This window comes from Trichoderma asperellum, chromosome 5 (genome assembly GCF_020647865.1).
Source record: "Trichoderma asperellum chromosome 5, complete sequence".
Classification (NCBI taxonomy): Eukaryota; Fungi; Ascomycota; class Sordariomycetes; order Hypocreales; family Hypocreaceae; genus Trichoderma; species Trichoderma asperellum.
The window spans coordinates 3,810,505-3,824,958 of NC_089419.1; the positions used below are offsets into that span (position 1 = coordinate 3,810,505).

Genomic DNA, 14,454 nt, shown 5'->3' on the forward strand with positions numbered 1-14,454 from the left:
TGAGCATCCATCTAGCCCGCACTCTTCATTATAAAAACACGCTCAAAACCATTTACTCCTCCTCCGTAATGAGCGATTCAGATGTATATCGGCATCGTGGATGATTATTGTTTCTAGAATTCATCGTCCCACCCACCATTTTACCTTCTGGAATGAGATAGGTAGTCTTCTTCCAAGTAGACAGCAAAAGTGCCCAGATAGAGGTGAACAAAGCTTAATTGTTGATCTTTTGAATATGACACAAGGACTCTAAAATAGAACATGTTTTTCAGTTGGAAAAATCTAATTGATCTGGTAATTGGTACCAAGAATGAGTCTGCCTTGCAAGTGAAAGCACAAGATATGGCGTGAAGGAAGCTGAGCAGCGTCCAACTTATACAATAAAATATGTTCGTAAAATTGCAGTAAAATTTTCTGATTCAGTCAATATCATGCAGGCAACATCTTAATTGACAGATGATATGACAACCAGTAACGAATATCATCAGTCAAAGTAATGCAGCTGCAATAGCGGGAATAGCGGGAATAGAAGCCTTTTTATTAGATTGGAAAAAGAGTGGTTTAAATCATCACACGAGAACTCCATCACCAATGGGTTTTTGTTTTCTGGTTCTCATCGCTGGGATGCACTGTAATGCACTGTATGTCTCATTATGATTACCTAGGCTCACCAACTTGTATCCTAGTAGTAATGCTATTACTACAGCCCCTGTAGGTATTACTAATTACAATAACTGCGTACTACTAATAATCCGCTCAGAGCGATCTGTGGAGCAGCGAAATATAAAATCCAGGATCAAGGCTCTTGCTTGTAAAGGCCTAAGACATAGAAACCCAGCAGAGTACGCAGTAGGATAACTGTAAATGCAAGACAGGCCAGTTTTATGTAGTATAAAGTAGAGATTCAATAACTTTTAAAACTAATATATGCATGTCACTCGGCTGTAAAAGCCAGGCTAAATTCGCTGTCACGCAGTGGTCTTCCTGTCAGTGCAGCGCTTAGCTGATACCGAAGAGTCCGTGATAGTCATAGAATATATTGCTTCTTTTCTTTTCTTTTCTGCCCTTTTTCTATTTAATAGATTGTATACTAAGGTTATTTTTCCCCATGGGGAGACATGTTAAAAAAATTGGTTAGGTCGCGATATCGACCCTCCATGATTTCAGTCTAGAAGGAGCGCAAAACAATCCAATTTTCTTGCGGTTTGGTTTAAGACTTCCTTGGTAGTGCGAAAGGACACCCTCCGGCAGCCACTCTTGTCTGCGCAATTTTTGCCAGTTGAGCTGTCTCCTCCATCCCTTTACCCATTTTGTTGCGTGGCCCGATATCCTCGAATAAAAAGCCGCCTGGCCTCATTCCTTCACCACCATCTCCAGCAATCTTGAGGCCAAATGCGCGTCGGAACCAAGCTTCGGGGCCCCAACGAGACCAGAAAGTAGCAGGCGTATACCAAGGATCTTTAAGCCACTTATAATGTTGAATACGCCCCGTAACGGCGTCAGGTTGACTGATGTATTGCTCGGGGAATATGCGGGGTAGAGTTAGATAGCGTAAGATGAACTTTCGTACAAGAAGGAAAGTGTATGTAAAGGATGTCTCCAACATTCCGGGTTCATCGAAACTGTTTCCATGTTAATATCGCACTATCAAAGATAGGTGATCCAATTTCATACCCAAAAACATTTCGCAGGCGCTCGCCTATGAGAACCATAAGAATTTTGTTCATAGGTCCTCGCATAAACTCAGGATAAGCCGACAAGAGCAGATCTCTCAATGTTACACCAAGCTTAGTGATACTTGGTGAGGGCTCCAAGTGTTTCATTTGGAAATCCTTAGCCCAGATGACCATATCGTCGAAGAATTCAATACCATCTTTCCACTCGTCTTTTCCTAGCTCGGCTTTGAAATCAATTTCCATCATGTCGCCAAGGTACCTCCATACGGTAGCGAAAGCTGCTACCTCCATATCTGACAACTCTCGCCACTCATACAGTTTCATGAAGCGAACCGGCTCATACATGTTGTCAAAAAGGACGTACAGCATATCTTCGTTCTTAATCTTGCCGGACTGTAAGTACGGATTATGCATGAAGTTTGTCCGAGCAATGCTGTTTGCTAGAGTGTCTGATCCAGGGGCAAAAGTGACAAAGCTGAAGAGTTTATCAGCGTTAGACTCTTTTTCAAGCAACATACAAATACCCTTACCTGGTGAGTAAGACCGACGTATCATCGTAGCTGTGGTAAAACGTTAGTTCAAATTAAGCTTAAAAATCACGATTTGTGGTGAATGGATAGTATATACCGCTTGGAGGCTTCCGTAGGCCGGGAAAGATCACTGACTCTATACAGGAGATTACCGATTTGATCTATCGCATAAGACTAAGAATTGTAAATATAGGTATAGCAGATCGAGAAGTCTAAAGGCCAACCTTGAAAATTGCGTATTTAAGGGCCAGATCATAAAGGAGGGGAAACTCATAAACGCTAACAGCGTGGACAATCTTTTGTGCGTCCTCATTCGTCATTCGGGACAATGATTCACGATCTGGGTAGTTGAAGCGCCGGCGCATCGAGTTAAGTCTCTGATACCGCAAAGACGAACATAGTATGAGATAGAAGGCAAAGCCAGCCAAAGAGTAAATTAGCCATGGGCTGAGCCCCAGCTGGCTAATGAAAGCTCCTCCAGCACTGAGAGATCCCATGGTACAGATGATGATGAGGAACTAGAGACCAGATTGGGAGCTGATTCCTCGGAGATATTGTAGTCTATATTTATATGTGTATAACGGTCTACAGAACAGAGTCACGTAGAGCAAGTGAGCAAGTTAGAGAGCGTTTTAGGAGGCTGAGACGTCATTGACGTGTAGACTACAGGAGGCTGATGAAGAAATCGGAGCTTACCATAACTAGGTGTCAAATATTACGCCATTGTTGTCAATAAATGGCCATTCATAGGTCCAGTCAACATACAAAATTAAAATGGTGATGGCCGGAACGGCTGATAGAACTACTGTGCGTAAGACAAGCTGACACAAGTAACAAGGGTGATTTGACAAAAATGGCTTGGCTAATCGAGACCGACATTAGTAGTAGTAAAGGAGGTTAGTCCAAGATGTAAGCGATTGCTACTGAAAGAGGCAAAGACTCATAGAGTTATTAGCACGATTTAGGTTACAAAGAAACATACGGGTAGTGACTGCCTGTTGGACGTGTAAGCCATACTACTCTCATTTAGTAATGTAAAGTCCCTTCTAGTAAGAAGTATCTTGTTGTATATTTTAAAAAGAGTTATATTAGGAAGTTACATTATTACAATAGAGGTATAGCGGGCAAACTAGTACCCACGACATATCAAAAATGAAAGATCTCGATCTAAACACCCGCACATCTTCAGAGGGCAACTACAGCAACCCTGTCCTTGTAAGGTACTATCACTGCCCTCATGTGTGTATAATCTCTTTAGCATGCCCCCCAGCGATGCGAGGTACAGAGAAAGTTAGACCAACATTGGTCGGGCGACCGGAGCCGATCTGGCAAAAGAATAAATGAAAATATATAGAAAATTAAAAGGTAGTACGTATACTTACTGATCCTGATATATACTATAGGGTTTAAATACAGGTTCTAACATAGAAGACCTTTATGCATATTGGTATTTGTATACAGATAATGTACTTATATAATACCTATAGACTTAATACATTTTGCTGTTTAAATAGGTAGCCTTGTGTAGAAGGCGCAGCCTGTTTTGGAGGATCGCTGTAGCTGATAAGCCCATGGCCACACGTACGCCTTGCATTACTAGCCCTGTTACCAACTGATATCATAGACGTCTTGGCCCAGACTTAGAGATACGATAGTGTTCCTTGATAAAATGCGTAAACGAAATCCTCAAGCTAAATAGCGAATCCTACAGTTCTTTGTCAAATTGTAATGGAAATGCCATTGCAGCGTTCTTGTATTTGGCTTCATATTACACGCTGGTGTTCTCGAAAATGCCTACTGAAAACCAGACTAGCTGGCACTAAGTTTCTTGTACCGAGGTAAGACGTTAGCCTTATAAATATGCTCATGCATGTCAGCCTCATGATAATGAGCTATATGTAGGTAACCAAGCTTACAAAAGGTAGTATTGCAATCACACAAAGTATGCGGGATTTAATAGCTAATAAAAGAGTCTCTAGCTGTTAAAAAATTATACATGTATTATTAATGATAGGTTGTCTACCTACAATTGTCCGCCAAGAAGCCAGGGTGGTACAGGAAGATTAAAGGCATATATTAATATAACACAAAAAGTCGGCACAAACATTATGATAATTAGCAAAATTATATAATCACCCATTAGACCGTTAAGCCACAGGGTAAAAGATTAAGCTAATAACCGCAATTGCGGCAATTACTGTGATAGAACCAGCTGCTTATAGGGTACCTAACTGTTAAAAGGGGCCAGGTTGTAACAAGCCATTGATGCTTGGCTTTTTGAAAGCTACATAAACGATGAATATATGTTGGTGTTTATCATGTAGCTTATGATTGTTACCAAAGGGTGGTATGGTGTGCACCCTAGTCACTTGCTGTACACCAATGATCATTGTGACTAAAGGAATATTCTCAACTAAAATATTACATTACTAGCAACGTTACTAATCCTATCAATTTGATACCTCCGCATTCAATTCCTAGAATGTCCTTCTTGGAATGAACAGGCCATTTAACTTCAGGTCCCAGGGTTGATGTACTTCTATTTTGTTTAACATGCCATTCCAGCGATACAGAGATAGGGTGCATGAGAAACCTGAGCTACGCCTAGAATGCATTATTTGGCTTAAACATCTACTACCCGCACTTCACTGTATTTATTTCTCATGCAGTCGCTCTTTGAGGCCGTTGTGCTTGATGCAGACTTTCTAGTATATCTTAAGATTTGGCTTAATCTTGTCTTTTGCACAACCATGATAGTACACAAGCGATATAGCGGAAGATTAACGATTGGGAGATATTGTTACCTTGGATTTTCGCCAGATTTATACAGGTATTGATGCTATTAAAGAGTTGAACCTATATATATATATATATATATATATATATATATATTCATATCATGCCATTGGCATTATGAGTACGAAAATGGACTTGTTATAACTTCTAATAGTGATGAAGTAGACAAGAAGAGCTATAAATTTAACAAAGATATTATTCATGACTTGTCCAGCAAGCATATCTTAATTACCTAGAACATCCAATTTGAATCCACGAGCTGTTTAATTTAGTTTTTTGGTTGAACATCTCCTGTGAAAGTAACTGCTTTACTCGTCTGTCCAGCCGCCTTTTTATCCAAGCTGATATTATTATTGAGTTTTTTCGTTTCTTCATCAATTTTGTCCTGGTTATCCGCTCCTTGAGCTTGTTGGATTTGAAGAGCTGACACCTCCAAGAATAGTTTCAAAACCTTGTTTTTAATCTTGCCATTCTGAAGTGCTGTTGCCGCAGCGCCGCTGGCAGCTTTAATTTGACCATTAAAGGCGTCTGTTTCAGCAGCCTCTGCAGTCTCCCGAGCTGCGTTGATAATAGCTAGATCTGAACTGGAGACACCTTTCAAATTGTTTGTATCAATCTAAGAGGAGTTAATTGATGGTCGGTAATTAAATGACTAAATTTGCGTACCGGAAATTTTGCTTGAGCTTCACTCAAGGCATTTCCCGCTTCCCCACTAGAAATCTGAAAATCGGCATATTTGCGGAATTGCAAGTCTCTTTTCGCTATTGATGTGCCAGTAATGGGCAGTGCAATAGTTGAAGAGATTAGGGAGATAGCGGCACAAAATTTGACGAAATGCATGATGAATAGATGAGTAGAGTTGATGAGAGGATAAAAAAGTGTGGACTGTGTAAATATCTATTGTAATTGGAAGAGTTTATCGGTGTTTGTCTAACGAAAAAGCAAACTGGATGCAGGATATTTGCTGTAGATTTATAGGCAGTCTATTATATGAAGCTCGTATAGCACTTTCCCAGACGTTTGTGATGATGGCTTCGCAGTGTTTGTGTTTCAGGGCTGTTACAATTGAACCCCTTGAAGCCCCATGGGTGGGTCCCATCGGTCAGGCAAGAGAGCTGGAAACATGTCCACAGCGGAAATCCCAGTTTACCCGTGCCAATTAAACAAAAGCAGGAGCCAATATAAACAACAAATTTGACGTTTCATGAATGAAAGTTAGCTGAAAAGGGGAAAAAGATATATCCGTGATGTGCTAGGACTGTGTTTCCATATCAGTTTATACAAAAAATAAGCGCTTTCGATTGCCTGAGTTTTGCCAAAGGCGCTTGTTCGCACCTGCCATCGTTACAGGCAAATTAATTTTGCGGCAGGGTGCTGAGGAGCCAAGATTCCAGCGCCAAATATTCCTGGCCTTGCTGCTGCGTGCTGCCATACATGCTTCATGAGAGATTTAGGATATCGGTTCAACTAATGAAACAGCTTGCATCCTCTATTCCAAACATAGCTTGGCGTTACATATGACGGTCGCTAGTGTATCTTCTGAAGTTAGAGCAATGCCAAAACCAGCAAATGATGAAGGGAATTTTAGATTGGTTTGTCAGGACGCTTGGATAGCCGATCAGGCGTAGAAAATGCGACATGAAACATTTGTTCAACCACGTTACACACAAAAAGTAATTAACTCTTAAAAACTAAGGAATACACCATCTCCATGATAAACTATTGTGCGAGCGTTTATTACAGCTTTAGTCGACAAGACTAAAATCGTTGCGAATCACCCTGTTACTATTATAAGGATTTTACCACTTAAGTCAAGCGCTATGCCAATATTTCTCTACAAATCCGAGAGCATAGTCCAAAACATCTTCCCATCCTTCCTGGCTGACGATACCATGCTAAGTAGCTTTGAGTTAGCGATCCTGCCACTGAATTGAGAGAAAGTACAAAGCTTGGAATAAGCATCTCGATCATCATAATAGAGGTGGATAAACTCAAAAATACTGAGGGTGTTCTTACCGAGCGTCCTTCAAATTCTTTGTACTCCACTAGCCCACTTCCCTTTTGATACGCTTTGTATTCTTTCTTCACTGTCTGAGGCGGCACAACATGATCCTTTGACCCTGAAATAAGAAGAAGTGGCGCACGGTCGCGTTTGTTAAAATCCACATGCAATACGCCTTTAGGGTGTACGAGACCACCTATTGCGCCTTGCCAAAGAACGTGTGCAATGCTAGGAATGGAGTATCGTTCGTATAATGCTTTATTCTCTTCTTCAGATATGGTATTGCCGAAACAGTACCGAAATTCGGACTCTGTAATCTTCACTGTGCTTTCGAAGTCGAAAGGGTTGGATAGGACTGGCAGCGTTGCCTTCACTGTACTGAGAGGCAGGGCAAAAACGCCAGCTGGATTGGCTGGGCAGATGGCGATACCCACTGCTCCAAGACCACGAGAGAGGAGAATTTGAACAAACAATCCACCAAAACTATGGCCTATCAATATCGGTGGCTCTGAGAGACGTGTAGTGATGGCCGTATAATGATCGCAGATTTCATCGATACTCTTATTAGCCATTGGCATTGGGTCCTCACGGATTTGCTGAGGTGTCCGGTCATCAACACCTGGCCAACCGGGAGCCAAAACATTAAATCCTTTTGCCTCAAGATAACGAACCCAATATTCCCATGAGAGAGGAGTCATCCAGAGGCCGTGGATGAGGACGACAGTACGTTTTGGAGATGCGATGTCGGCCATTTTAGCTGCATAGAGATAGAGTCTAGAAGATTGACCAAGACACGATGTAGTGATTGAATCGCAACGCTAATTCTAAACAGAAAATTATGACGGACAGAAGAATTTACTCTCCTCTGGGCTCCTCTGGGAGTCGCTGAATGCAGAGCACCCACCGTTTAGATGCGGTGCTCATACGTTCTTATACTTTTACAGCCATTACCGGCTCTGGTTCATAGGTAGTGATTAACAGAAGAATTCCAAATATTAAATAGGTTTGTGTAATAATGCCAAGTTTTCGCTTTTTAGGCAAGATGGCCCCACTCCCTTTTTTCACGTTTATAAAAGTAATCTAGATTTTCAAATGCATGGTTTTAGCCCACTCAAGTGTAGTAAAAACTCATGGGGGTGGATGTAATGCCGTTATTGAATAATATAATATAAAACTAGTAGCGTAAAGGTGGCTACCAGGTTCATACAGTATTAGAAGGATTTCTCGAGATAGATGGCTCATTTCTTCCGCCAGAAAGCTCAATTATTTTGCTGTATTCGGCATTGCTTTTCTCCTATAGAATTTATTTCTAGAGTGTAACGTGTATATTTTTCCGGCCAAAAATTAGTGTGAAACTGATGCATGGGTCCCTTAAACATCTATACGAGTACACGGTCACCTAGTGTATACTACAATCTAATCTCAATACACCCTTACCATTTAGTACAATTAGCCACCAGAAATGACCCCCCACCATTTGTTCTTTATCACGAGGCAAATGAGGTTTCTTGCTCTTGGAAATAGTATAATGGGAGCATATTAAAATTCGAATCATGATGATTCGGGCCCACATGATCGAAATAAATAGGAATCGCCGCGATCTTAACAGTATCACTCGAATTAACAACATTCAGCTATGAGACACTTGCATGAACTAAAAGTAGTCACTTCTATGAGTGGATGGATAAATGCTCGCATAGGGTAAAATACTTTAGGATCCTTCCATACATGAACCACGTATATGCAAGCTGCGTATGTTCGTCTATGCGGACCCCTCGTACTTTCTTATGCATACTGATGCTGTGTGTTGGCGCTTCTATCCCAAACTAGCTCGAATAGTTCTGGCCGAACCCCCAGCCTCTATTCCGCACTACACAACTGAAAGTACGATGCAGTGAAAGCTATAGTAAGTACGGCCGAAACTAGAGTCACAATAAGTAGTTCTACAGACTAGAGGGTGGGTATGTTGAGCACCTACTATTACAGCTCATTGTCGTATATTATACGAGGAGTGTACTAATAGCGGAATCCATTTGCTCTAAATGCATGCTCAAGTTGCCGAAATAGCCGAGACATTTGATAGCCTTGATATCTATAAATGACAAATTGATCGATCACTCGCCAACTAGCATAATAGTATATAGAGCATCATTGACATATCCTCGTGCCAAAGTTATAAAGCTTCGAGCGATCTTTTTATCCTAGCTATGAGTCTGAGTGCGTAGCAACTCGTTAATTTTCTACAATTTTATTTCAATTCATATAACAATATTGTTACATCTTACAATGGCGGAGATTCCAATTGGCGAATATCTCTTCCGCCGTCTCAAACAGATGGGCATTGAGACAGCTTTCGGTGTTCCTGGAGGTAAGGTACCGCTACATTTTATTCGTCGAGCCACAAGCTACTTCTAATATCTAATACCGGTTGTCCATGTCTAGACTATGAACTTGCTCTTCTTAACCACGTAGAACCTGCCGGTGTACGATGGATCGGTACCCCAAACGAGCTTGTTGGAGCGTATGCTGCTGATGGATATGCCCGCCTCAAAGGTGCTGCGGCACTTGTCACGACATTTGGACCAGGCGAATTGAGTGCTCTCTGTGGTATTGGTGGAGCTTTCTGTGAAATGGTCCCAGTTTTGCATATCGTCGGGTATCCGTCATTTGCAGCTCAGTCAAGCGGACGGATCTTGCACCATACTCTTGGTGACAAAAGCTATGAGTGAGTTTAAGCCTCTATCTCGCATTAGAGCTCACATAATGAAGTTCAATATAGCCACTACGTCCGTATTTCTTCGGAAATGTCTTGTGCAACTACCATTTTAAAGGATCCAGAGAACGCTATCGCCGAAATCGATCAAGTTTTGAATGGTATGTGTACATCAGGAGAAATCTCTGAGATCAAAAACTTCTCTAACCTTCTCAATAGCGATGATGTTTCACTCTCAACCTGGATAGTAAGTCTCGAAATCAATAGCTTTTATGGTTTATTCTTTGCTCATACCTGTTAGCATCGGCATTACGGAGGATGTCGTCAAAACAATGGTGCCTGCCTCTTCACTGAATGCGACATCAGTCAAGATGACACTATCACCCGGTCTTGAAGATGACCACGCTTTGGCAGCCATCATGGCAGCACTAGAAGCATCAAAAAACCCTATTGTGGTTGTTGACGGCGGTGCTGGTAGAGGTAGCTGGGCTCCTCACGCCAGCGATCTCATCAAAACGCTCAGATGTTTACACTTCAACACCATTATGGGCAAGGGCGCCGTTGCAGAGGATGACCTCTTGTTCGCAGGCTGTTATGCTGGCGTTGGTTCCTTGCCGCTAACGAGCAAAGCTGTCGAGAATTCAGACTGTATACTATGGCTTGGCCATATGCCCTCTGATTTTAATACGTCAGTGCCCCAGCGCCATGCTCTACATTACCTTATCGTACTCACTTTGGCTACAGAGGAATGTTCACCGATCAAGTCAAATCTTCATTAATTATTGACTTTCAACGGTTCCATATCGCTGTAAAATATACCCACGTGGCCCTAATATTGAAAGAATACTAACAATAGTTGGCTTTAGGTAGGGAATAAGCAGTTCCAAGCAAGAATAACCACCGTAAGTCAAGAGTAGAGGATATGCGCAATAGTTCAGAGTCTCATAATCAGCAGGTTTTGCCCAGATTGACTCAAGCAATCAAAATGAGTATTGTTTTGGCTGAGAAACTGCTTCCAGAGCCTGTCGCACCACTACTTGAACAAGTTTCGGGCATACTGGCATCAATAATTACGCAAAATTACCTTTGGCCTGTATTTTCTGCAACCCCTAGACAAGCAAGCTGACATCGACTAACCCCTATCTCTCTTTACGCAGCGCCTATCTTCCTTTATCAAATCGGGCGATATGGTTGTCGCAGAGACAGGAACCTCTCAAGTTGGAGCCGTCGCTACCAAAATGCCAAAAGGCACCTATTACTGGACACAAGCAGTTTGGGGAAGCATTGGTTATGCCATTGGCGGTGCCGTAGGTGCCGCGATTGCTGGCAAAGAGCTAGGTCGTTACAAGAGGATGATTATTTTCACTGGCGAAGGAAGCTTGCAATTAACAGCGCAAGCTATGTCAATATTGAATCGCCATGGGGTAGTCCCTTATTTGTATGTCGTCAGCCACTTATTAATGAGCGAAGGTTACATACTAACATGGGAGCAGATTCATTCTTAATAACAATGGGTATCTACAAACCTTTCATTCGGAGAAGAGATTAGTGGATGCTAATATAACATGATTAGATACACTGTTGAGCGCTACTTTGAGGGCTGGGACGCTTCTTACAATGACGTGCCTGGTTGGGACTACGGCGGACTCTTCAAGTCGTTTTCCCCTGAGGTTTCGACAAATACATTTAAAGTTCGAACAGCAGCAGAGCTTGACAGGATACTCTCTGATGATGATTTCCAGAACGCAACGAGTCCACAGGTGAGACTTATCCACTATCACTCAATGGTATCAAATTGAACTGACTGGCTTGCAGTGCATCGATATGGTGCTGGATAAATATGATGCTCCGGAAGGGCTTAAAGCTATATTTGACTTTAAGAAGAAATTGGCGAGCGCTTAAGTCTGCAATCCCGATGAGATAATGAACAACCTACCATAGGAGTAGGAGACAGGCTTTCATTTAGTTGAACTTAAACTATATTCTTTGTTCCTATAAAACTCCTTGCTCATGTACAATGGTGCTGTTGACACTTATTCTTTTCCAGATGCTCGACAGAGGACTTGTTCGCGCCAGATCTCAAAGCCCACTCAGTCTGGGTGGTTATACGGATTTGCCAATGCCAAAAATACTAAATCCCTCAGCAGCGAGCAACTTTCTCGAACTTCAATACTCTAGATCCGCTGATTCCATAGCTTCATCCCACAGATCAGCCAAGTGGTGCTCGTCGCGAAAATTCTCAGGCCATGCGATGCGACTCAGAGCCCTTTTTGCGCCATCCCATGACGTTATGCGTATTACAGTGCTCCATAACCGCAGCTTTGAAGTAAACCACTGCATGTCTGCTCTGTTACTTGAAGAAGACGCCTGGCTTGATCGTCCACTTGATCGTGCCCCCGGGCTAATCACCATCCTGTTCGTTAAGCGGGGGATGTTTTGGTCATCACTCTCGTCTTCATCGCTACTACTCGCTTCATCGGTTGCTTCCAGTGGACTCTTGGTCATTGCATAAGCGCCAAGCATGGCTTTCCATAGCCATAACTCTGAGCTGTGTGCTCCGACGCGCATCGCTTCTTCTGTGTGAACGAGATCTTGGCGCAAACTGCTGATCAACCAACGCCACAGATGTTTGTCCATATTCATTGCCTCTTGAGCACGATCTTGCTGCTGCGGGAGGCAATCTACAACCAAATGAAGATAGAAGTATGCAGCGCACGCCCAAGCTCGCGAGGTAGATGGGAAGATGACAGGCGGGAGATTTGCGAAGGGATACTCTAAAAAGCTGACATACTGGTCGTCCATATCCTCTAAATCGTCTCGCCGAAGCTGCGAGCTGGGTCTCGAACCCCGCGCCTGACCTTGGCCGTGGTCGCTTCTATCGCCTCGTGCGGGTCTAGAAGGTTTGAAAAGTAATGAGACAATGTATGATTCTGCATCTTCTCGAAGAGTCTCTCGGATCTTTTGTTGATTAAGCGATGCTATATCCTCTTCCTCCCCACCTTGAGTACCCTCATTTGGAACAGACTTAGACAATCGGCGCAAGGTCGTTGCGATAATCTCACATTCGGCATCAGCATTGCAAGCTTCAATGTCCGGTGGAGTTGAGTAATAGAAGGGTGATAGATGTAGACTAAGAAAAGGAACAGCGCTGAACACAGGCCGTGTTGGTCGTGTGAAATGGTAAGCCCGCTCCAGACTCTCGCGCGGCTCGTTAACAAAATAATGAGACTCGTTGTCGTTTCCGTCTTTAGATGCTGCAACTAGGCTGGCTGCCCTAAGAGATGGAAGAAACCATGTTAGACCGAATGGTGACGCAAATATTAGTAGTTTTTTTTTTGGTTTTGGACAGGCTTACAACAGAACAAGTCTTTCAAGCAGTCCGAACAGCCTGTACCTGTCCTGGTCCGAATGTCGATCATCGTACAGCCGGGCTAAAGCTTTTAAATGAGCCTCTGCAGCCTTTTTATCGCCCAAGGCAGCCTATTTACATCGTCAGAGTCGAATTACGTTAGCTCTAGGGAGGACGCACCTCAACCATGGCCAGGCCGACCATAGCCGATATACATGTATCACTTTGGCTCAGCAGAGGATCGCCAATCATGCCATTGACAACACGGATTGCTTCGAGCTTGTGATGAAGCATGGTCTCTTCGATTGCTTGGAGCGAACCACCGGCCCAGACATGATGTATACCGGCTATGAGTAAGAAGGACCTGAATGTGGCTGCATTGTGCGTGACAAACCCAGCACTAAAGAACACTGTTTAGTCATGGAACATGCGAAGTTAAGGTATTGGGGCGCATCTCCTACAGGCTAGCATTAGGATTTTTAGCCACGACAGTCGTTGTCAAAAGACGAAAGTGAGTTCCTATGAGGAGACGGATTTAGTTCAATCGTTTCATCTCGCAAATTCGTCAGATGCACTAACCATGGTGAAGCAGTTTCATCGACTCAAACGGCATAGGGATAGGCAAAACTTCGAATAAATCTAATCCCATAGGATCCGACGTGGCATTCGATAGCGTGGTTCTGAGCCGCATATTCGGCCCAACAGCGTCATAATGGCAGCCACGTCCATGCACTAGGCAGTTGGTACTAGAATTCCACAATAGAGTAAGTCATTACTACATACATGCAATCTCATACGGCCCCCATACGTTATCGTGTGATAGCTTACCAATAAGGCTTCAGTTCGTCGCAGCGGATATGTCGCTGCTTACATTCGCGGCAACCATTGCGGCTTCGCGTATGGTGCCTTCGACGGCGGGCTCGGTGAGAGTCGGAAGAGCTCATCTTAGCTGCCGTTTCGTGTATATTCGGTCAAGGCGAAAGTTTAACTTTGCGGCTTAACAATTCTAGAAGTGGTAGGTTGTGTTGGAGAAGTTGGATTCAATAGACCGTGCATCTACCCTGAAAGTCTGCTTCGGGTGAGTGAGGCCTTGCTGCTGGGAAAGAATGAAGCTTGATATGTATATATAGCTTGCCATGAAATGCTAAAACATTGAAATTCCAAATATCAAGCAAGGACGAGGCCATCCTCGGCCGCCAAAAAAAAGTTATGGATACTGAAAGGCCGGCGATGCCGCCTTTCTCGGGTCAAGTAATCCACTTTACGCCGAAGCAGCAACTGCTGGGCCGGCAGCAAGAATTCACGGGCCTGCCGCCCGTGGTTCAGGCCCCTCTTGCACTGTAAAAAGCTTGTCTTTTATCTGTGGCCCACTCCCAGCCGAGGAATGT

The 14,454-nt window shown here is 43.2% G+C and overlaps 5 protein-coding genes across 5 annotated transcripts; 1 reads left to right on the forward strand and 4 right to left on the reverse strand.

Annotated features, from left to right (window-relative positions):
- Positions 1 to 1,011: 1,011 nt before the first annotated feature.
- Positions 1,012 to 2,961, reverse strand: TrAFT101_009389 (uncharacterized protein). The gene is made up of 6 exons (XM_024909044.2): positions 2,903 to 2,961; positions 2,431 to 2,791; positions 2,304 to 2,380; positions 2,207 to 2,236; positions 1,675 to 2,151; positions 1,012 to 1,622 (listed from the first exon to the last, which is right to left on the reverse strand). Exons 2-6 carry the CDS (start codon positions 2,701 to 2,703, stop codon positions 1,211 to 1,213), a joined length of 1,269 nt encoding a protein of 422 aa, XP_024755247.2. The 5' UTR covers positions 2,704 to 2,791; positions 2,903 to 2,961; the 3' UTR covers positions 1,012 to 1,210.
- Positions 2,962 to 5,135: 2,174 nt separating this feature from the next.
- TrAFT101_009390 (uncharacterized protein) lies at positions 5,136 to 6,008 on the reverse strand. Its single transcript, XM_024904607.2, has 2 exons — positions 5,669 to 6,008; positions 5,136 to 5,618 (listed from the first exon to the last, which is right to left on the reverse strand). Exons 1-2 carry the CDS (start codon positions 5,840 to 5,842, stop codon positions 5,271 to 5,273), a joined length of 522 nt encoding a protein of 173 aa, XP_024755246.1. The 5' UTR covers positions 5,843 to 6,008; the 3' UTR covers positions 5,136 to 5,270.
- Positions 6,009 to 6,657: 649 nt separating this feature from the next.
- TrAFT101_009391 (uncharacterized protein) lies at positions 6,658 to 7,946 on the reverse strand. Its single transcript, XM_024901408.2, has 2 exons — positions 7,019 to 7,946; positions 6,658 to 6,897 (listed from the first exon to the last, which is right to left on the reverse strand). Exons 1-2 carry the CDS (start codon positions 7,754 to 7,756, stop codon positions 6,814 to 6,816), a joined length of 822 nt encoding a protein of 273 aa, XP_024755245.1. The 5' UTR covers positions 7,757 to 7,946; the 3' UTR covers positions 6,658 to 6,813.
- A 1,344-nt stretch (positions 7,947 to 9,290) lies between these two features.
- Positions 9,291 to 11,619, forward strand: TrAFT101_009392 (uncharacterized protein; the record flags this gene model as incomplete). The annotated part of the gene is made up of 11 exons (XM_066128635.1): positions 9,291 to 9,372; positions 9,447 to 9,729; positions 9,784 to 9,878; positions 9,937 to 9,964; positions 10,019 to 10,405; positions 10,462 to 10,525; positions 10,584 to 10,619; positions 10,875 to 11,155; positions 11,211 to 11,231; positions 11,291 to 11,477; positions 11,533 to 11,619. The coding sequence occupies 11 exons, from the start codon at positions 9,291 to 9,293 to the stop codon at positions 11,617 to 11,619; spliced, it is 1,551 nt and encodes a 516-aa protein (XP_065984755.1).
- Positions 11,620 to 11,667: 48 nt separating this feature from the next.
- On the reverse strand, positions 11,668 to 14,010 carry TrAFT101_009393 (uncharacterized protein; the record flags this gene model as incomplete). The annotated part of the gene is made up of 6 exons (XM_024902160.2): positions 11,668 to 12,991; positions 13,073 to 13,197; positions 13,247 to 13,466; positions 13,528 to 13,585; positions 13,646 to 13,812; positions 13,895 to 14,010. The coding sequence occupies 6 exons, from the start codon at positions 14,008 to 14,010 to the stop codon at positions 11,884 to 11,886; spliced, it is 1,794 nt and encodes a 597-aa protein (XP_024755243.2). The 3' UTR covers positions 11,668 to 11,883.
- Positions 14,011 to 14,454: the final 444 nt, after the last annotated feature.

Coding starts and splice junctions, on each gene's coding strand:
- TrAFT101_009391 (XM_024901408.2), bottom strand. CDS start 7,756: ATGGCCGACATCGCATCTCCAAAACGTACTGTCGTCCTCATCCACGGC. Junction 6,898..7,018: donor AAGAATTTGAAGGACGCTCG/GTAAGAACACCC, acceptor AAAGCTACTTAG/CATGGTATCGTCAGCCAGGA.
- TrAFT101_009390 (XM_024904607.2), bottom strand. CDS start 5,842: ATGCATTTCGTCAAATTTTGTGCCGCTATCTCCCTAATCTCTTCAACT. Junction 5,619..5,668: donor AAGCTCAAGCAAAATTTCCG/GTACGCAAATTT, acceptor AACTCCTCTTAG/ATTGATACAAACAATTTGAA.
- TrAFT101_009389 (XM_024909044.2), bottom strand. CDS start 2,703: ATGGGATCTCTCAGTGCTGGAGGAGCTTTCATTAGCCAGCTGGGGCTC. Junction 2,237..2,303: donor CCTACGGAAGCCTCCAAGCG/GTATATACTATC, acceptor GTTTTACCACAG/CTACGATGATACGTCGGTCT. Junction 1,623..1,674: donor CGCCTGCGAAATGTTTTTGG/GTATGAAATTGG, acceptor ACATGGAAACAG/TTTCGATGAACCCGGAATGT.